Here is a 22815-nt window from a genome sequence, read left to right as displayed (position 1 = left end):
CTCATGATGGAGTTGTACAGAAAGACGTTTCACAATCATGAGGATTTACTCTACTTCTGCAGGAATAACATTCAAATCATAAACATGAGAGATGTTATATTGCATTGCATATAATACACAGCAAAATCCCCAGAGTTAAATCAACTCTGTTCAGAGTACACATGGTCCCTCTCCATATAGAGTTAAAGTTAATGAGATAATATGCTGTTTGTGGAGTTGTTTAATTAATTAAATCTTGACATTTAAGAAGGGAGATGTGATGTATGGTAATTGTGTAATTACTCCTTACCTGTTGAGGGCGCTCTCCGTCTGGAAATGTGTGTGGATATAACCTGTTGAAAAAGATCAAGAGGATGAGTTAAAAGAGATCGTCATGTTCATCTGGTGTCTCTGTGAATGATTAAAATATACATTCAACAAATATTACAATATCACAGTAGCAAAGTGTCTGAATACATACATTTAGGTGATTTTTCAGTTCTTTTTCTTTTTAACACATTTGCAAAGTCAAATCTGTTTTTTAAATGTGTAGATTGATGTAATAAAATAACTGAAAGCATTTTAGCATACGGTTGCATTATAAAATGCCATATTTCCTCTACATTTAAAGGCACAATATGTAATTTTGAGAGAGACAAGCGCAACACACGGTTTGAGAGCAGTGGAGCTTTTATAACGCTGCAGACGACTCTTTTTCCTCTTCTTCCCATCAAGCGTATCCGAGATTTAAACAATAAGACTTACTGTGTTGAGCAACAGTATATAACAATGATTCATTTTCTGTCGATTAATGTATCCAAACAGTTGCTCATCTATCTTACAAAACACATATTATAGCGTCTTTGCTGTTTCCATAGTTTCTACAAAATAAAAAATGAAAATCAAGGGTAACACGAGTGACAAGTGTAATATACATAATCCCAAGATAAGATATACAGTGTCCAATATAGAGCTGCAAGGCAATTGACTTTGGGAAAATGCATGTGTTTCCATTATGAATAACCATCAAACAATTACTGACAGGAACTAAAGATGCCATGACCTACATACTCAAGATGTTGAATGAGGGCTCCACCTGGTGACGGACAACAGGGTTCACAGACAGGGTGTGTGTTGATCAGATGAGTCTTCTTCGCTTGGACGGCCCTATTGTGTCAAAATCATTCCAGTGCACTTAAACATCCATTCCCTAAAATCCCCACAGAGAACTACAAGTGCAAAAACCAGTGATTTCGGACTCCTCACTGTGTTCGCTTACCAGAAATGTCGTGTTTTTCCTCACCTGTATTCTCCAGAGGTGACAGAAATAGAGAACAAACACATATCCATGAAGAAGCTTTTACATCCATGGAATCTTTCCATTAGACAAAATCTTCTTTATAGTGGGCCTAATTATTATTAAAAATAGAAATGCTTAATAATATAACACATTTATTTATTCAATGTGTTTGACAAAAATAGGCATAAAGATACACAATAAGCAAAACAGTCCAGCAAAGTTAAAAGGGTATAATTCACCAATGGGAAGATGGTCTTTTAGTAACATTTTGGTGTCTGTGCAGTGGAAAGGTGAAAAAACCTAAACTGACTTGTAGTTTTAACAAAAGCCCTGGAGCTGGCAGAAAATTATGTTTTGCACCATGCAACAGAGTTTTGGATGATGAAATCAAGTAATTGTGGGAAACAAAACACACAATAAAACACTTTGAACAATCAACACGTACCATTGGTTGCACAGTTCACTTGGCAAGGTTTGCACCGCTTCCTCATTCCCTTCTCTCTCTCCTCACCACTAGATCACCTGAAGTTCACCTAAATATCCAACATATGTAACGTTCTGTGTGAATTAAAGTGATTTGATATCTCATGTTTGCTGTCATTTGAGTGTTTTTGTGGTCTTAAAGTTTTACAGGAGTAAAAAAAATTAACATCCACATCTTTGAATTCAAAAAAGTACTCTGCTTCGTAGGAGAAGGGAATCTCCAGACATTTTGGATGTTTTGTAAATGTGAAAACAGCTGCTGGAAGAAGATTTTTTTTAAAGATTGCCACAAATGGACTTTGACATGCAGAGAAGGAGTTTGAAAATCAGATATTCAAGACGTGTTTGTGTCATCAAACACTGAAGAACACAAACGGTGAGTTGCTGATTTTAATAAAGACAGTCTGGGCATTCATGTTCTTACAATTTGTAACATATTTTAAGATCAAACACCAATCTCTGCAGCTGTGACCCTACTGAGGAGAGATTGAGAACATGGCAGTATTTATAGGTTTCCTTCAATGTGTCAATCAGATTTTCAGTGTTATGTTCATCTCTTGATGTTCATCTCTTTCTCTCTGTGTCTCTTGTAGATGATGCTGTTTTTGGCAGCTCTTCTCCCTGTTGAATTGGGAGGTGACTGTAAATTAATCCCATTTGACTGTTCTGACATCTGGAACTAGAGAAACAGTCAGTGGGATTTACTACATCTATCCAAGTCAAGTCACCTTTATTTCTATAGCGATTTTTACAATGCAGATTGTGTCAAAGCAGCTTTACATTAATAACTGGTATATAATTGTGGCTGCACAGCAGCTCTTAAAGAAAATGGTGTCAGTATCCACAACCATATTAAAATTCATTTAAAATGTTATATATATTAGCCAAGTTGGTTTTGATATCAGTCGATAGTTTTTTGAATCATGTGGGTCCAGCTTCATTTTTGTTTGTTTGTTTGTTTGTTTTTAGACGGGCTAAACACTAGCTTGCTTTCAAAGTGGTACAATCCCATTCTGGAGACTATAATTAATAATGGATAAAATGCTTGGGCAACTAATATCAACACCATCCTTTAAGGAACTGCGTCACTGACCCTTACGGAAAAAAAAATATATATATATATATATGGGAATATATTGTAAAATATAATGTGATATTTTACATAATACATTTCCATATTTGGGAAACTAGTGCTTATATTTGTCAGTATATTGCAATATATGCATTCCCCATGTATGGCTATATATTAATACATGTAAAATATTTATAAATTAAGACAAAAATAGCATTACATTCATACATTTTTATCCTTCATTGTGTACATATATTGCACATACATGTTCCCATATAAATGTGTGCACGCTATAGCACAGTGATAGTCTTTGGTAGAAACTTTAGTACATGCAGGTGTGCTTTTGTTAACAAACTTATGAAACATTTAAAATGTAAATAATTATAAAATATAAGAAATGTGTTACATAATATATTTTACCATATGTGTTTATACTGCATGAGTAAATATATCTACAATATATTACACATGCAGTACCATATCTGATCACATATAAATCTGTATATTATGAAGTATATTACTGAATATAAAATTACATATGTTATGATATATTAGTAAATATATTAGCACATATTTTTCAATATATGAAAAGTGGCAATTCCTTATGTATTATTCAATATATTGTAATAAATTTATGCAATATATTTTTTTATTGATCATTCATATATTGTAGCAGTTATAAACCTGTTACAGTATTTCACAATTGCTAAAACACATTTCTTGAAACCATCACTCATTTTCTCAAAACATTAAACACAAATCCAATCTTCAAACTAATTTCACAAAACCTCTGACTCTAATGGCAAAATCAAACAAAGCTTTCAGATCATACACACATTAAACGAAATATAAACACATACAGATCATTCATTAGACACTACATTAAAAAATGGAAAACACAACATCCAGAACATGAGGTTACAGAAAAAAAAGTATATTGTAACACAGTAAACACATTTTGCCATTACATAAAATGTATAGAAATCACAAGTAATGTGAATTTAAAGTATACTGTATTTACTGCAAGTACAGTATTATATTCAATATTATATAGTATTGAATGTCTGTATATACAGTACTTACATACTGCAAACATACAGCAGTCTAAATGCAAATGAATAAAAGGTCAAAGAAAACTCTAAATGAAAAGCATGATACAGTAAACACACACACACACACACACACACACACACATACATACACACACACATACACACACACACACACACACACACACACAAAACAAAGTTCAGAGTCAGTGAGAGATTCATTCTGCTTCAGCATCACGTCTTCATGTTGGGTCCGGCCTAAATCAAGTCAAGTCACCTTTATTTCAATTGCAATTTATACTACACAGATACTAGTCTAGTCTAGTCTAGTATAGTCTAGTATAGTATAGTATAGTATAGTATAGTATAGTATAGTATAGTATAGTATAGTCTAGTATAGTATAGTATAGTATAGTCTAGTATAGTATAGTATAGTCTAGTCTAGTCTAGTCTAGTATAGTCTAGTCTAGTCTAGTATAGTATAGTATAGTATAGTCTAGTATAGTCTAGTATAGTATAGAATAGTCTAGTCTAGTATAGTATAGAATAGTCTAGTCTAGTATAGTATAGTATAGTATAGTATAGTATAGTATAGTATAGTATAGTATTGTATAGTATAGTATAGTATAGTCTAGTCTAGTATAGTATAGTATAGTATAGTATAGTCTAGTATAGTATAGTATAGTATAGAATAGTCTAGTCTAGTATAGTATAGTATAGTATAGTATAGTCTAGTCTAGTCTAGTATAGTATAGTATAGTATAGAATAGTCTAGTCTAGTATAGTATAGTATAGTATAGTATAGTATAGTATAGTATAGTCTAGTATAGTATAGTATAGTATAGTATAGTATAGTCTAGTCTAGTATAGTATAGTATAGTATAGTATAGTATAGTATAGTCTAGTCTAGTATAGTATAGAATAGTCTAGTCTAGTATAGTATAGTATAGTATAGTATAGTATAGTCTAGTATAGTATAGTATAGTATTGTATAGTATAGTATAGTATAGTATAGTATAGTCTAGTATAGTATAGTATAGTATAGTATTGTATAGTATAGTATAGTATAGTCTAGTATAGTATAGTATTGTATAGTATTGTATAGTATAGTATTGTATAGTATTGTATAGTATAGTCAAAGCAGCTTTACAGTGATAACAGGTACATGATGATCAGTAATGCAAAGAGGGTTCATTTTGGCTGTACAGCTCTAAAAGAAAATAGTGTCATTGTTCAGCTGAAGTCAGTTCAGTGTTGATTCACTTACATTGTAAAGATCATCAATTATTATGTAAATTACTGTAATTAACAGTGATGTCATCATCTAGGCTAGCTTAGTTCAGTTCTCATCCTATAATGTCAGTACTGTCAGATCAATAATATTGTTGAATATTATTGAATATTGTTGAGGACATTTTGCACATCACAGGCAATGTCGTCTCTTGCCAGGCAAAGGGAAAAACCTGTGCCGGATCCAGCCTTGACACCCCTTGTCTCCACACCCCTTGCTCTTTCTCCTCATCATCCTCTTACACATACTCTTCCTCCTCTACTTTTCAGATTGTTTACATCTATTGTTGGTATCATCATTCAGCACCTGTGTCACCTGTGCACTCTGAACTGACCTATATTTTATACAGTTGGTTTGATCACATCATTAGAAATATGTAGCATATGCACACGTATCAGGATAATCAATAAGCTTTGGAGTTTTCAGAACGCTTTTAACCTGATGAACTGTGTTTGTAAATCACTAAATCGGCTCCGGCCGGCTGTGACTTTCGGCAGGTTTGTGGACCCGTGAGGGTAAACAGAAAACTCCAACTTCCTCACTTTGGTGACTTCAAAGGAGCACTACCCCCCAGAGACTGTCCAGAACACATTCCAACACACACACACACCCACACACAAACACATACAGAAACACACAAACATACACTTTTGACTGTATATGTAAAATACAACTATGCCAAAATATATCCATCATGTATTTAGGGCGTATGCATGTTTCCTAGTGTTTAAATGAGTGTATTTGTGCTAGTGTGCATTTTAATGATGGAATTTTGTCTGTAAACCATAACTTCTTTTCTATGCCTTTCTGATCTATCGAGTTTGATCTCTCTGTAAAGCTCCGGACTCAAGCTATTCACTGAGATAGGTCACATAGCTGACAAATGCATTTTTCTATGTGTTTAATGATATTGTGAAGAAAGCACTCCATCTCGAAATCCGATCTGATAGTCATTAGGTATGTCAATTCAGCTTGGAGACAAGACAAAGAAATAACTTGCCCGCCAACTTTGCAGCAATGTCATTGGCTATTCCACCTCAAGGAGGTGTGTCGGCTTATCTATCATAAAAAGGGGCACCAGGATTCTTCTGTGTGTTCTCCCGACGGCCCTGAATCATCCTTCGCCCACTCACGCACGTCACGGCGACCGCGCTGCCATTGCGCTCTTCGGGACCACCATCCTCCAGCGAAACTAACTTACAAATCCTCAGTTCAAACCTTCCCGCGGAACGGAAGAAGCCAACGAACTGCACCAGCGCTAAACTGAAATTCGACACGCAAAACCAATGCAAGTATACTGCAGTTTCTCAATCTTAGATGATGAAACTGATTTCCGTGCTGGCTTCAAGGACTGTTTTGTAAGTTTTGCTACTTGCCTTCTCTCTTTCCTTCTCTACTTCCACTATTGTACATATGTGTGTATATTCTTGTATATATATTTAGACGTATAACCTCTGTATTTGTAGTTTGCATATATTACAGTTTTTTCTGATTGCTTAAGCACATTTTTTGTAACTATTGGCTATTTTTGCAAAACTCTACACACAAATAAGAAAACCTTTCACCCAATTATCAAAACATTGTAGTTCTCTTGCAAAAGCGAACACAGCTAGATTAACTCTTCACACCTTCGTAAAAATTGTGTTTTCGTATCAAACAGTAAACACAAGCCATCATCTACTAAGCACACAATGTGCCAACTACACACTGATGGTATGAATACAAAACACATCTGGCTTTTGCTTTCTCTGTGTACAGATGTCAATTTGAGGTCATACTTTTGTCATAGTGTCATGTAAACATACAAGGATCCAAACTTCAAGTATTGGTGTTTATTCACACTCATCAAAACCAAGACAAAGTCAGAACACAAAATAGTAATTTCACAAAAAAAAAAGAAGAAAAAAAAAAAAAAAGACAATCAGCCTACATCATGTCGTCTTTCTGGGTCCGGCCACAAAATTTCGTCCACATCGCATGCGATATCCTCCAGTCCAAGGCACCGGGGAAAATATCTCCTTGAATGCCGTATCCAGGCCTGACATGATGCCTGGTCAATATCTCCACATGCCTCCTCCATTGCCTGTAAAAGGGCTACCTGTTGATGAGGATGACGGTCGTACACTTTCCAGCGCCAGGCAGAGAAGAACTCCTCGATGGGATTTAAGAATGGAGAGTATGGAGGGAGGTTGAGTGCCATGAAGGATGGGTGGTCTGTAAACCATTTGCGGACCAAAGCAGCCCTATGGAAACTAACATTGTCCCATATGATGACATATCGGGTATGCTCTGGTCTCTGAACAGTGAGCATGTCATGTAAGGTGTCCAGGAATGCAATAATGTGTGTAGTGTTGTATGGGCCTATGGTTGCATGATGGTGAACAACACTATTTTGGCTTATAGCTGCACACATGGTTATGTTACCACCACGTTGTCCTGGGACATTGATGATGGCATGGTGTCCAATAATGTTCCTGCCATGTCTCCTGGTTTTACTGAGGTTAAAACCGGCCTCATCTACAAAAAGTAGCTCATGTCCCATGGCATCTGCTTCTAGTTCCATCACTCTCTGGACAAGACAAAACAAATGCAACACATCAGGCCCATGCACAGCACTACAGTATGCCCTTCCAAATTCAGAACCAATGACACTATAGCTTACCTGCACATAGTCATATCGCAGTTGCTTTACACGTTCTGTGTTTCTCCCGAAAGTCAAGTCAAGTCAAGTCAAATTTATTTATATAGCGCTTTTTACAATTGGTAATTGTTTCAAAGCAGCTTTACATATTAGAAGCACAGAAAAAAGAGAAGTGGTTAAAAATAAGCTGTACAAGCAAGCGTGGTAATATGTAACATATACAACATGCAACGTCAACTGGCGGCCCGCGGGCCAAATCCGGCCAGCCAGAGATTTCCATCCGGCCCCCAGAATAATACTGAATTCAGGAATAGCCTTGTAAGAGGAAAAAAGTTTAGGGCTGGTCCGAATACCATTTTTTTGAGCTTCGAAGCTTCGGTAGTAATGAACATCGACTCTTCGGAGAGAGGGGCTGAACATATTTTTCTCTCTAATAAAGGCAGGAATCTGTGTCTGTATGTCCGTTTGCATTTTTATTATTTCGAGAACCGTTCATCCAATCGACTTCACAAGGCAGTGCAGTGTTGCATTTGGTGCAATATAGATGGACACGCGAGACGCGACACATTCAGAATTAATAAACTTTTAGTAAACTACAGTCAGAACAGCGCGAGCGGGAAGCGGCGCACCTCATGCGGGCAGGGCTTATGCTCCGAGAACGGACACTGCACTAGTGATATAAAACGCACACACACAGGTCTGTTAAATTAAGCAATACTTTTAAGGTAGTCTAATATTTTTCTGACTAACAAATTGGCACAGTAAGGGTAGATTTAAATAAAGAAAAACGAAATTTAAATAAAGAAAAAACGAAATTTAAATAAAGAAAAAACAAAATTTATATAAACAAAAACGAAATTTAAATAAAGAAAAAACAAAATTTAAATAAAGAAAAATGAAATTTAAATAAAGAAAAACGAAATTAAGTTAAATTAAAAACGAGATTAATTTAGATTGATAATAACGGGTAAAAATGCTAATACATTTTGTTTCTATTATTGTATTTTCCACAATGTCAAAGCAACAAAACACAAGCTCAGACATGCACTTCGGTCCATACAAACTCCGCTGTTCTGAACACTCCCGTTGCTGGAACACGCGTCGGTTCTATTTCTAGCATGCACGCGTTTTCCGCGTGGCTCGAGCGCGCCTGAGACGCGTGTCTCAGTGTGCAAACTCCAACCTGTTAAATATGGGAGCCGAAATAAAAACGGACACGCCACGCAGCTGAGACGCTCACGCAGCCAGTGTGTCGCCGGCCTTATTCAAGGGGAATGAGAATCGTTTCGCGGGGGATCCCAGGTGTGCAAAAAATAAAAATAAAAAAATATTCGAATGTCAAATTTTCAAATCGAATACCAACCCACCGAACGAATATTTGAATATTCGGGTCCGTTCCATATTTGTTTATTTTTAAATCTAACGAAAAAAAAAAAACCCTTCTGAAAAGTAGCTTGTGCCATAGCCTGCCTTCAGTCAAGAATGACGATAAACGCGTTCTCTCATTGAACATCTTTTATTGTTTCACGTGCTCATTTTTTCACAAATGTCAAAATTTTCCTTGCCTGGGATTAGCGCACAATTGCGTGACAGTGATGGACAGCTTGACAGCCTCACAAATATTAAGCCTAAAATATCGCTATCGCCCCCTGGTGGCTTGCTGCAGTACAGGTAATATGTAAAAAATAAAATACATTTGGAATTAGAATTAGTATATCAAATAATAACATATTAGGATACAATTCGAATTTTATTTTATATTACGAGTATCTGGCCCTTACAGTGTCTGCAGAGAAAAATTCTGGCCCTTGGACAAATATAGTTGATGACCCCTGATATACAAGATGGTGCTACATTAAGCCAATGTCGGCTGACTCCCAGGGGTGGAAAAAAAACCCTAGGAGAAAAACCCAGGGTGCTAACACTGGGAAAAAAGTCCTAGGAGGGAAAAAAAACCCTTGGAAGATATATATAATATATGTAAATGGATATGGAGATCAAAATCTGAATTATACATTTTTATTATAGAGATTAAAAATAGATTATATATAAATATATGTAAGCGGATACAGAGATTAAAAATCTGAATTATAGATGCAGCCAGAACTGGATCTGTAGGCCCATTGTCTCCTGGGCTACGTTGTAGTCAGGTCCAGACACAGGTTCTCCATCTGATCTGGATACGGCCTGGATCCAGCACCCAGCAAACCTCAGGATAAGCAGAGAGACTGATATTAGCGTAGATGCCATTCTTAGGAACTATAGGAAAGGAACTCTGTAAATTTGCTTTATTCTTATTCTGTGGCGCGCAAGTACACGACAGAAATGCTTACACTGTGTATATTTTGAAAGATGGTGTCATTATCAATTATGCGCTCTGCCCTCAACATCTGGACGTCTAGCAATTCTGTAAAGTAACAATTTCAGTATTTTTACATGTATGGTACTGTTGTGTTTCTCATTAGAGTATGGCAGTGCTACAAAGTACTTACCGATTCTCATTTCGAAATGTCCTAATGATGCTTGCCACAGTGTAGCGGCTCAAATTAGGCTGAACCCGTTGGCCAGCTTCCCTCAGGGTCATCCCATGGTTGATGACATGGTCCACTATTGTAGCTCTGATGTCATCAGTTATTCTATTTCTTACTCTTCTTACCCTTCCTCTTTCCCCTCCTCGTCCTCTTCTTGCTCCTCCTTGTCCTCTTCCTCTAACTTCCTCTAACCCTCTCGCTTCTTCACCTCCACGTCCTCTTCCTCCAACTTCTTCACCTCCACGTCCTCTCCCTCGGCCTCCTCGGCCTCCTCTGATTCTCACTCTTCTCACTCTTACTGCTCCTTCCATTGTACTCCACACAGACAGCTTACCTGTGGCTTATTTATAGTGCTTAGGCTGATTGCAAAGTGAACTAATTATCTAAAACAGTTTTCACATGTGAAAGTGTGCCAGACAGTTGGCAAAATAGTGTTAATGATAGCCATACATGTGTATAATTTCACACTAGGAGTGTGTTGGAAATTCGGTAATTGAGTGTAAGAAGTGAGTTGTGTTTAAAGTTCTGCAAAAAGAGTGTTGTGCAGTGAATTGTGCCTACAGTTTTGCAAAGTGTGTGTTACAAAATTGCAAACTGAGTGCAAAGCAGTGTTTGTGCTTTTAGTGGTTTTGCTATACATATTACAGTTTTTCTCGATTGCTTAAACACTATAACCAGGCTTTTGAACTAAAATTTCAAAACCATAACGCCATTTATCAAAAAGCACACCCATTTCCCTAAACTATAAACACTATTCCCTGTTTTGACAAATGAATCAGATTTGTTGAACTGTCACTGAAAAACTCTACACACAAATCCCTTCATTTCTCATTGCCTACACCATGTTGTCATTTAGAAAGCACTAGCATTCAATATTGTTCACTCAAGTCAGCATAGCTTGAGCTCAATTAGCACACAGTTATCCACGTGGAAACACTAAGAGTCCAAATTTATCACACACCAATCAAAACCTTCAGTAGAGAGATAAAAGAGCCCGAGTCAGTTCATTCAGTTTTGGAACAATGGATCCAGAGAGACATGATTGAAAAGGTTGAGGACACCAGAGAGGAGGAGGAGGAAGAGGAATAGGATGAGCAAGAGCAGTAAGGAATGGAGGAAGAGGTGAAGGAAGAGGAGGAGGTGCAAGGAGACAAGGAGTCTCAGATGAAATTCGTGCCACTAGTTGACCATGTCCTTGTCCATGGTATGACTATGAGGGAGGCTGGGCAATGAGTTCAGCCAAACTTAAGTTGCTTCACCGTCGCCTCGATCATGAGAATCTTCAGAGAGGAAAACCGCTAGGTGTACCTCATTCTACTGTAACTTTTGAGTGCTGTACTCTGTTACAACACATGCTTCATGCAAACTACCTTACATGCAGATAGAGTTTCTGTCTGCTTCCATTTTGTATACAGGATGTTACAGTTACAGTAATCAGTACTTTTATTTTTGTAAGACACAGAGACAATGGAATGGAAGAAGCCTGACTAGACATTTCAGTTGATGCGTGCCAGGGGTGGATCAGGCATGCAAGAGTATTTTCCCCCGCTGCCTGGATAGGGCCAGTAGAGCCTGTGATGTTGACGAGATTCTCTGGCCTGTCCCAGACCAAAGATGTGATGCTGGGGCAGAATATTTTTTATTGCTGTTTGATGTATTGTACTGTACAGTACATTAAGGAATAAAAAAAGTGCAAATGTATACACATATGTTCATCATGTGAAAAATTCAGTGAGAGGGAGAACCACAAGCAACTTATTACTGGTTTTGTTTTTGTTTTTTGTAGTACTATTTTCAATTTATCTCACCAGTGTGTTAGACTGTGTTGTAGTGTGTGTGTTTTTGAGGGCTCGTGTGTGATGTCTGAGGGCAAAGTTTGGTTTTTCAACAAGAGTGAATGGTTTTGAGTGTAGAGCTTCATTTTGACCTGAAATTAGGATGTTTGGGGAATTGGGTGAAAAGTTATGGATTTGTGTTTACTGTTTTGAGAATATGAGGCATAGTTTCAAGAAATGTGTTTAAGCAATCAAGAAAAACTGTAATAGTTTTAGAAATTGTGCTACAAGAATCATGATTAGCGCTTAAGCATTCAGAAAAAACTGTAAAAACGTTATTCACGCTCGATTGTTCTGTTTGTTCTTTCAACTGAAGACCAAGTCACGTTTTTTTATCGTTTTAGGCTTTAATGCTATAATAGGAATTTATTCTCATGGCCAGAGAATAACTCCATTCATAATATTCTATGAGAAGCAACGGTTTGCTGGACGAACTGGTAGTTTCTCTAAATAATTATTGAACCTGAACTAATCATATATGTAATCAATTATAATTTGTTGTAATTGATTCACAATATATGTTTAATTCCCCCTTAGGTCGGTATATGCATCATCATAAATCATAAAGATTTATGATTTATCATATTCATATATCTAACCCATAAATTGATTAATAACTGTACGAACCGCTACATCGTTACAAATAAGTGTGAATAATTTTGAGTCATTGTGTTTAAAGGATGACAACTGTGTTGTAGTTGTGTTTAACTTTTGCCACATGTATTTACCATTTTGCAACACAGTGCAACGTGTTTTAGTGAGTAAGAATGTGTTTAGAGTTTTGCAAAAAGAGTGGATGAGATTTGCAAACAGTGTCTTAACTACCTGAACTTGTTTAAGGTTTTGCCTACAAAGTGACTGATTCGACAAATGGGTTTAGGCCACTGAGCACTGGGTTCAGAGAATGGGGTTTCGTGTTTTAGCAATTGTGAAATACTGTTAACATGTTTTTTTGTTTTGTTTTTTGTAATTGTACTACACACCATGAGGGGGCGACAAGGATCTATACTCTCAGGTATAAAATTGGTGTAGAGAGTAGAAGAAGTTAGATTTATAACGGAGGAAATAAGCATGGCTTATGGCTCCAAACATTCACTTGTCCTGATTGAGAAACTCTGAGTTTGCTCAATCTGAAGTAAGCATTGTTCCTTTTCTTATATTGATTAAATGTTTTCTAGTTAATTTATGTATAGTTAGTATTTCATCTAATTTGTAGAAGGACTCCACATTCTGTGGGATTTATCCTTCTGTTCATATGCCTGTTTTGACCCGTGTCAGAAAGATGACTTTGAAGTGGGTTTAGAGGCTATGAACTATGTTCAACTGTTGTGGATCCTTGGACCGGATCATGCCACATATTGGAATTTAAAGACTTTCTAGTTTGCTTGGAATGGTATTGACACTAAGGAGTACAGTTTGCTCTGGGGAACTTTTGGATTCTTGGACGTTGGCTTTCATGGACATTGATTCCTGCACTGCTGTGAATGAACATTCATCATCATCATCATCATCATCATCGTCATTACCACATAAAAGCAGATACGATTTTCATTTCTATGCTACTGGTTATTGATTGGGAAAAATGTATGTTTTGTTTGTATTAATGAAAGTGTTTGATAGATAAAAAGATGTAAATGAATGAGAAGCATTTATTTATTTTTGGGTTTATAGATCATAGTTTTTTGTCAATGCTTGTAATATATGAAACTATCTTGCCTCATTGATTTTCTGTTGTGCGCTAAACAAAATCCAGTTAGTGGTTCCCTCCCTATAAAACAGACTTATATCTAATTTTGGGACCGATATAAAGTTGGTTTGACGTTGGATGTTAGATATTCGATAGATATTCGGTCATGAAAATTTTCAATAGATTCTTTGTGAATAATTATAAATGTAAAAAAAAGTGCCTTATTTGAAAGGTATTATAACATAGAACTAAGCACACATCGCAGTTTACGAGTTTTAATCCTCTTTAATGTGTAGCAACATATTTTATCTCTAGCAGTGATGCGCTAGCGCTTAGGCCAGATAGGGACCGTCTACAAAGTACATGTGGAAGAAAAAATTATCTTTTTTTTTTTTTTTTTCACTTAAAAGCAATTTAGTGAACACACACACAACGCTCACTCACAGAATAAACAATTTCAAAGACCTTAAGTAGCTCCGCCCCTTTTCAGTGCTGCGCTCGCTCGTTATATTAAATATTCTTGTAAAGTAAATATTCTTTGACAGCGATGCCATTGAAATGTACAGATCTACCGCAAAATGTAATTTCAAAGACAATTTTATAAAGATGGCGGTGCGCTTGTATACTGTACACAAAATATGTAATTGGTTATGTTATTAGTGCTACCAGTACAATCTTTTCATAATTCCCACTAAGCAAAGTTATGTCCAGAAGACGTCTCTTCACAAAAGTCGTACATTGAAAAGATGTCCACTGAGGAGCCAGAATAAAAGTTTTTATGACGTCTTCTGAACGTCCAATATGGACGTTCGTTGAAACTCTGTACAAGGTTAAAAAATGAGCATAGACAGTAAAACACATGTTCACACCTTTAGACAACTTGGCATCTGTAATTCACACATCTTTGGATTATCAAGTCAAGTCACCTTTATTTATATATCCCTTTTTACAATGCAGATTGTGTCAAAGTAGCTTTACATTGATAACTGGTATATAATTTTGGCTATACAGCAGCTCTTAAAGAATGGTGTTAAAGCAGGCAGATCAAAGCACTGTTGAATATCAAATGTCAAGTGTCCCCAACTAAGCAAGCCAAAGGCGACAGCGGCAAGGAACGCAAACTCCAACAGGTGACATCAGGTGTTAAAATGGAGAAAAAAAACCTTGGGAGAAACCAGGCTGAGTCGGGAGGCCAGTTCTTCTCTGGCGAACAGTGCTTTGTTACGACTCGGGTTGCTATCATAAGTCTGATAGGATCACAACATTCAAAGTATTTATTTCAGTTCCATCCAGTTGAGGATCATATTCATCAGACCGGTATGGACGGTTGTTGAGGAACTGTGCTACTGGCTGTCATGTCGATGAGGCCTTCACAGTGGATGATCTAGTCGACTCGATCTCTGCTGATACTTCAGGGCTGCGTTGTGGTCGTGTCAATATGCAGGTCCTCGATCTCACCTGGATATGGCCCGGATCCGGCTGACTATGATAAGCCTCGGGATAAACAGAGAGACTAATATTAGCGTAGATGCCATTCTTCTTCTGATGTAACGAGTACATCTGGTGAAGTGTTCCCGGTTCGGGCTGACCTAATTTATGCAGCCTAATAATCCTTTAACGGATTTGAAAATATAAATTCGAGAGAAACCAGATCTGAACAAAGACTTTCTAGCTCAGCTGGGATTTGAACCAGGAACCTTGTTGTTGTGAGGAGACAGTGTTTTCCACTGAGCCGCTTGTGCTGCCCTTAGGCACAGACATACATACAAACATACATACACATATATCATACTATTTTTCATGTTTATATGTAAAATAAAATAAAATTAAAAACATTTACAGGAACAAAACTCTGTGTAGATATAAACACAGATCAGTGTTCACTGAGGATTTTACTGTGAATGTTGTACATTTCAGCATCTATCCAAACAATGTTAAAAGAAACACTGAGACAATGTTTTTGAAGCAGTTAATGAGATAATTAAAGGGATAGTTCACCCAAAAATGAAAATTCTATAATTTACTCACCCTCAAGTTGTTCAAAATCTGTATAATTTTCTTTGTTCTGCTGAACACAAAAGAAGATATTTTGAAGAATGTGTTAAACTGAACAGTTTTGGGGCACCATTGACTTCCATAGTAGTTTTTGTTCCTACTATGGAAGTCAATGGTGCCCCAAAGTGGCCTGGTAACAAACTTTCTTCAAAATATCTTCCTTGGTGTTCAACAGAACAAAGAAAATTATACAGATTTTGAACAACTTGAGGGTGAGTAAATGATGATAGAATTTTCATTTTGGGTGAACTATCCCTTTAAGTGATCAAATAATAGATGATTGAACATTTGCTAAAATCAAGCAGAGGAGGATTAAACAAACAGCATTACCAGCTTTAATTATTACTAACCAGGGGTGCGTTTCCCAAAGCGAACTATGGTCGCAAGTTCCGTCGTTACCAATAGAGTTCAATGGGACTTACGACCATAGTTGGCTAACGATGCTTTCGGGAAACTCACCCCAGAATGACTTTATTTCTATCACACATCTACAGAAGTTCAGAGGTGGGTAATCCAGGGGTCAAAGAGTAAAAGTCCTGCCATATTTTTATTCCACCCACTGAAGCATTAATGAGATAAATAAGTGATTAATTGAGTGATGATTGACCATTATTGAAGACACCTGATGATAACAAGCAGAATCACCAAAGGAGAAAATCACAATTTTTAAGTTACCATCATCGAGGTCAGGGTTTGCTTTAGTTGAGCTCTTGACCCTTCACTTTTTAATATTAGATTTTGTTTGGGCAGTTTTAACTGCAGTAAAACCAACCAGAAAAGCAAAGTTAAAAGATAGTGTGGTGTTGGTTATGTTTTTACATAATCATTATTTGACATGTATCACTGAACTCATTTAAAGCCCAATCTCTGAGTTAGATTAATATTATTGATTACAGCAGCACTGTGATTCTACAGCAGAAGATCAACTTTATCAATATATATATATATTTTTTTAGAGTTCTGATTTTTTTTAAAAACCAAACGGAGTTCATTTAAGCACACAGAGATCAAGAATCAGCCTGTGAATCTCAACAGTGGTGAGAGTAATAAAGCATGTTGCAATGCATTCTGGCTGCCACCAATCAAAATTCATCCATGCCTCCCATCATGCATTGCTGCATGAATAAATTATGAGCTGAATTGTCTTAGTAATTTTCTTTATTCTCACTATTAATATTTTGCTGGTTTTCTGTGACTTTTAGTAGCTTGTTTTCTAATGTTCAGAGTTGATCTGTTGATCAGAATATGTTGCTTGTCACCGTTGTTGAGATTCATACACTGATTCTTGATGTCTGTGTGTGCCTAGTTTTTGTTTTTTTTTTAAAAAAAATTCTGTATTGTAAAAGCTGATCTTGTGTGGTAGAGTCACAGTGCTGCTGTAATCAATAATGTAAATCTAACTCAGAGATTGGGCTCTAAATGAGTTCAGTGATTCAGATCAAATAATTATGTGAAAACATAACCAACACCTGACCATCTTTTAACTTTGCTTGTCTGGTTGGTTTTAATGCAGTTAAAACTGCCCAAACAAAATCTAATATTAAAAAGTCAAGGGTCAAGAGCTCAACTAAAACAAACTCTGACCTCGATGATGGTGGCTTAAAAACTGTGATTTTCTCATTTGGTGATTCTGCTTGTTATCATCAGGTGTCTTCAATAATGGTCAATCATCACTCAATTAATCACTTATTTATCTCATTAATGCTTCAGTGGGTGGAATAAAAATATGGCAGGACTTTTACTCTTTGACCCCTGGATTACCCACCTCTGCAGAAGTTATTATTGAGAATTAACAGAAGTTTAGATGTTTGTTTCATTTGAAGTCACCATCAAGGTGGAGAGTGTTGCTAGTTGGGATCTTGGTCCTCATTCTTCTTCTGTTAGCTTTTATTTGGTTGTTATAACTGTGTTTGTAAAACACGTTTGTTGTGGCAAAAAAAAAGCCTAGATGAAGCAGGATAAGTTGTTATCAACTCCTTGTTATAGAAAAATGGTAAAATGAGCATCTAATGGTATGTTTTTAATTAAACTGATCTGAAGGTGGGTAAAAAGCATGCACAAGATTTGATTGAGTATATCATGAAGTCACACACATAGACATCATTATTTTGGATATGATTCACAATAATGGTTTTATTCACTAAAAAACTCATCCTTGTTTTGATTGTCACCATTGTTGTGAATCACATGCAAAATCTTGATGTCTGTGTGTGACGACATGATTACTCCTGCTCAAATATCTTGTGCACATACTTTTTATCTAGCTTCAGGATAAGTGATAACTTAATGCTATTGGTGCAATACTGCAATTTCACAAGGTTGGTGGACGTAAATGCCAAACATAAACAGAAAATTAAAAACCGAAAAGTAGATTTTTGCTCTGTGATGATTTTGTTATCAACAAGAAGTTGATTTGGCTTTATCTGGACTTTCTTCGCCAAAACAAATGAGTATTGTCACAACACATTGTGACAAATGTGTCCCACAGCTACAGCAGCCAATGAAAAGTTAACAGATGAAGTACAAGGACCAAGAGCCCAACTAAAGCAAACACTCTCCACCACGATGGTGACTTCAAATGAAACAAACACCAACAAATAAATCTGTTAATTCTCAATAATTTCTGTATACGTGTGACAGTAATAAAGTCAGTCTGGTTACTAATAAGTGAAGCTGGTAATGCTGTTTGTGGACTTTAATCAGATTTTGAGAGGTTCAGCGTCTTTTACTTGCAGTTGATTTTATCAAATGCTGAATCATCAGTTATTTGATCAGTTAATTATCTCATAAACTTCAACATTGTTTCAGTGTTTCTTTTAACATTGTGTAGATTGGACTTATATAAACACAGATCAGTGTTCACTGAGGATTTTACTGTGTATGTTGTACATTTGAGCATCTATCCAAACAGAGTTTTGTACCTGTAAATGTTTTTTATTTTATTTTATATACAAACATGAAAAAAGTCTGAAATATATATAGTTTAAATATATATAGTATAATTTTTAAGTAATTATTCTACAAGTATGTGAATTTTATGAACGTGTCTAAGGGAAGAACAAGTGTCTCAGTGGAAAACACTGTCTCCTCACAACAAGAAGTTTCCTGTGGTTCGAGTCCCAACTGATCCAGAAAGTCTTTCCTTCAGATCTGGTTTCTGTCACAATCCAAAGATGTGTGAATTACAGATGCTAAGTTGTCTAAAGGTGTGAACATGTGTTTTACTGTCTATGGATGGATCCATGGCTCTTTTTTTTTTTAAACCTTGTACAGAGGTTCAACGAACGTCTATATTGGACATTCAGAAGACGTCAAAAAAAGACGTCATAAAAATGTTCATTCTGGCTCCTCAGTGGACATCTTTTCATTGTACAACTTTTGTGACAAAGACATTGAAAAGAAATCTTTTGGACATAACTTTGCTTAAGCTCAAGTTAATTCAGTTCAGTTCAATATCAAGATTGATGTAGCATGTAGTTTATCAATTATGAAAGAAAATTTGAAAAAGCTATTATGCAACTTTACTGATATCACTAAGCTAAATATAAGAATTTAGCTCCAGCCAAGCAAGCCCAATGTTACAGTGGCATTGAAAAATATGTTTTTCTGATGGTTTTACTGTCAAAAGTGATGCTGAAGACGTGTTAATGAAACGCAACAACTGCGAAAAATCTCGCAAAGCCTCCTAAAGACTGAGCGTTATTACTGCCCCCTAGAGGAACATGATGCAGTTGTTTTGACTGAGATTGACATTCAAAATGTAAATAAATTAATTTAAATTCATACAGTGTTCAATCTCAACTTCACAGGGTGTGTCCTGTTACCTGGACCTAAAAGAACATTTCCATGCAGGTTTTTCTCTCATTTGTAAATCAGGGTAAATGTTATTGAATTAAATTCAAATCTGATAATAAATTCATTTAAAATACATACACTTTTCTATCTCAACTTCAAATGTTGTGTGTTGTTGCTGGCTCCTAGAAGAACATTTTAAGGTTGGTTTCATTCACAGAACTGTAGCACAAGGCGAGCTATTGATATTCAAAGAAAGACATAAGCTCAACTCAACTCAACTTGTATTCTAACTCAACTTTAAATGCTGTGTGTCGTTATTGGTTCCTAGAAGAACATTTTAAGGTTGGTTTCATCCAGGAAACAATAGCATAACATGTGTTATTGAAAGCAACAATTGAGAAAAATCTCGTTTTAGTTATTTTAGGACATAGTAATAGATCACACTATTTGAATTTGGGATTGAATATTATGGTTTTTCCTCAAAATGTAAAACTTCTTTTTCTTAACATTGCTATTACCACTACTTTTATTCTTTCCAATATGTAACATTTACAGTCTTTTACCAGGTGAGACTGAGTGTGTATATGTTTCAAAGTTTTGTGTACACAGTTTGATCGCCTTTTTCCCAAGAGTAAAGTCTATGGATCGAAAAATTGAGCGTATTTCCTCTTCGTTTTGTACTTTGTAGACGGTCCCTATCTGCTATTTTACATTACAAAATGAATAGGTTTCTAATACAGCAAAGCAGATTAAACACATAAACTACATTGTGTGTCCTCTTCTACTTTTTCAAACAATTCGAACACAACTTGTTTTTTGTTCTTATACTGAATCGTTATTGATCTACTGAAGTATTTTCGAAGTTGAATCTCTGACGAATGTCAAATGTCCAACGTCAAACCAACTTTATATCGGTAATTTTGGGAGATCAAAGTAATGGTAATAATATAGGGAAATATATTTTCTTTCCATAAGGGGAGGCAAGATGCACTGTTTGAATGGAGAATAATATTTTTGATATAAGAAAGTGACACTGGGTCAAACTGACTAAAGCACAGCCCAGTTATACCTATAAAACTCAGGTTTGAAACCAAAGTAAAAAAACAAAAAAAAAAAAAGCTAGTTCTTATCCCATTATCTTTCCCAACAAAAAAACTTCACAAATAAATCATGTTTTCTGTAAAGGAGTCAAGCTAAGCTTGTCTGTGATAAGAAAACCTTACACATTGTTCATTTACATATAAGGTTGTATTTATAGGGAAAGTTTATGAGCAGTTGAACTGAATTCCTCATTTACGTTTCTTGAGGTCTTTTGTAGAGTTAAAGAAATCCACATCAACACATAATGCCTTTCATTGCTGGAGTTTATTGAAGTTTATTGTTGATTTGTTTCAGTTGTAGATTTAAAGTGACCCAAAACAAAGAAGAAGAAAATAATTAATGAGATTACACAAAACAACAGCCATATATCCTGTTACAATATATACCATGATTTACTAAGTTACAGAGTTAACAGAAGAAGAGAAACCCAAAACCTTAATTTGATTTTGTTTCTGAGAAACACTGTAATGTTTCTTCAAAGGTCTAAGACACACGTTTGATCTTCATGCTGATGGATTTCAAACCAACAGCGTAATTGCTCTTATAGTGGTACCAAACATCTCCAATGGCGAAAATGGTGGGATCTTCTCCCCATAAATACACACCGTTGGGGTTTGCATGGTGACAGGCTGCGTACCAAAATGCCCCGAGAAACCTTTTTGCACAGTTACCTTCTGAGGTGTCTTGGTCTTTGTCAAAGGTGGAGAACTTCATACCATTGTGGTAGGTCAAAGAGTCACCTGCAGAGAAGAAGAGCATCATTGAGGACATCAGGGGCACATTTTCTGAAGTGAGTGTGAATTTTTTTAATATGAATGAAAGTGTCCTATACCTGCTCCTCCATCCTTGAACCCTGAAACAAGCAGTTTATACCCGTCAGTTTCACAATCCACAGAGAAGGACGAGTACTGAGCAAAAACTTTTTTTCCGGTGAAGTCCTCCAGATCCACTCTCAGCATGTACTTCCTGTTACGTGACAGCTGGTACATGTTCTCCAGCCCTGTTCACACACACACATGAAGAACATGTTCAACCAAACACATGATCATCCACACAAACGGACACTCACTGTGAGATCTTACCCAGCCAGTATTCGCTCTCCACATTCCCAAATCCTCTCTTGTACTGATTCCACGGCCGATAGAAATTCACACTGCCGTCCATTCTCCTCTGAAACACCTGTGATGGGTTTATATAGAAGATATGATTCATAATGTATGTTCTGATGTGTGTTTAATGATATACAGTCACATTCGTACCGTCCATCCTCCTTTATCTTCATCTTTCCCATCTGAGATCATGTCACAGTAAACCCAGACAGGAAAGCCACCTGCTGGATAGATGGAGTAAATCCCACTGACTGTTTGTCCTGCTTTATAAAGGTCAGAACAGTCGACCGGCGTGCTTTCATCAGTACTGCATCCGCTCACCAGAACAACAGAGAGAAGAACTGCTAGAAACACCATCAACTACACGAGACAGAGAGAGAAATATATGAACATCACACTGAAAACCATCTCTAGAAATGTTGTTGATGAACTTACTGTCATCTTCTCAGTCTCTCCTCAGTAGATCACAGCAGAGATCTGTTTAATCTAGACAAAAAAAAATTCTTAAAGTTGTATAAATGTCTGAATGTTTTCTAAGGTAAGTGACGAGTAAAGCAGTAACTCACCGTTTGTGTTGTTGAGTCTGACAGACACTCTTTATATATCTGTCAGATTTTCATGCTCCTCCTCTGTGTCACAGAAGAAATTTACTTAATGAACACCCACATTTTGGATACAAATAAAAAAGGCATCTGTCATCCTCAATGCAAATTATATATGCAGTGTATTGTATTTTATCTATTCAGTAAATCTCACTGAATCTGGGTGATTTAGTTTAGAGCTACATTTTGTAGTTTCGATTAAATCCATCATGTTTATTATTTTGAATGTAAATGTAAATGTGGTCTCTCTCATAATGTGCCTTAGATTTCATGAATTTTCCATGT

At 36.2% G+C, this 22815-nt stretch overlaps 2 protein-coding genes across 2 annotated transcripts in view; both read right to left on the bottom strand.

Moving 5' to 3' along the window:
* LOC125271164 (microfibril-associated glycoprotein 4-like) overlaps window positions 1–22491 on the bottom strand; it is a 101961-nt gene extending 79470 nt beyond the window's left edge. Inside the window, exon 1 of the mRNA XM_048195163.1 lies at window positions 22364–22491. Within this exon, the coding sequence (XP_048051120.1) occupies window positions 22364–22369 (6 nt within the window). The 5' untranslated portion in view covers window positions 22370–22491. The remainder of the gene's footprint in view (window positions 1–22363) is intronic.
* Window positions 21065–22501, bottom strand: LOC125271160 (microfibril-associated glycoprotein 4-like). The gene is made up of 5 exons (XM_048195158.1): window positions 22364–22501; window positions 22079–22288; window positions 21902–21998; window positions 21652–21819; window positions 21065–21559 (listed from the first exon to the last, which is right to left on the bottom strand). The coding sequence occupies exons 1-5, from the start codon at window positions 22367–22369 to the stop codon at window positions 21303–21305; spliced, it is 738 nt and encodes a 245-aa protein (XP_048051115.1). The 5' UTR covers window positions 22370–22501; the 3' UTR covers window positions 21065–21302.
* Window positions 22502–22815: the final 314 nt, after the last annotated feature.

This window comes from Megalobrama amblycephala, linkage group LG7 (genome assembly GCF_018812025.1).
Source record: "Megalobrama amblycephala isolate DHTTF-2021 linkage group LG7, ASM1881202v1, whole genome shotgun sequence".
Classification (NCBI taxonomy): domain Eukaryota; kingdom Metazoa; phylum Chordata; class Actinopteri; order Cypriniformes; family Xenocyprididae; genus Megalobrama; species Megalobrama amblycephala.
Note: the sequence above shows the minus strand (reverse complement) of the source record. Positions and strands in the feature narration are given on the sequence as shown.

Coding starts and splice junctions, on each gene's coding strand:
- LOC125271160 (XM_048195158.1), bottom strand. Junction 21,999..22,078: donor AAGATAAAGGAGGATGGACG/GTACGAATGTGA, acceptor AACCCATCACAG/GTGTTTCAGAGGAGAATGGA. Junction 21,560..21,651: donor GTTCAAGGATGGAGGAGCAG/GTATAGGACACT, acceptor TCTTCTCTGCAG/GTGACTCTTTGACCTACCAC.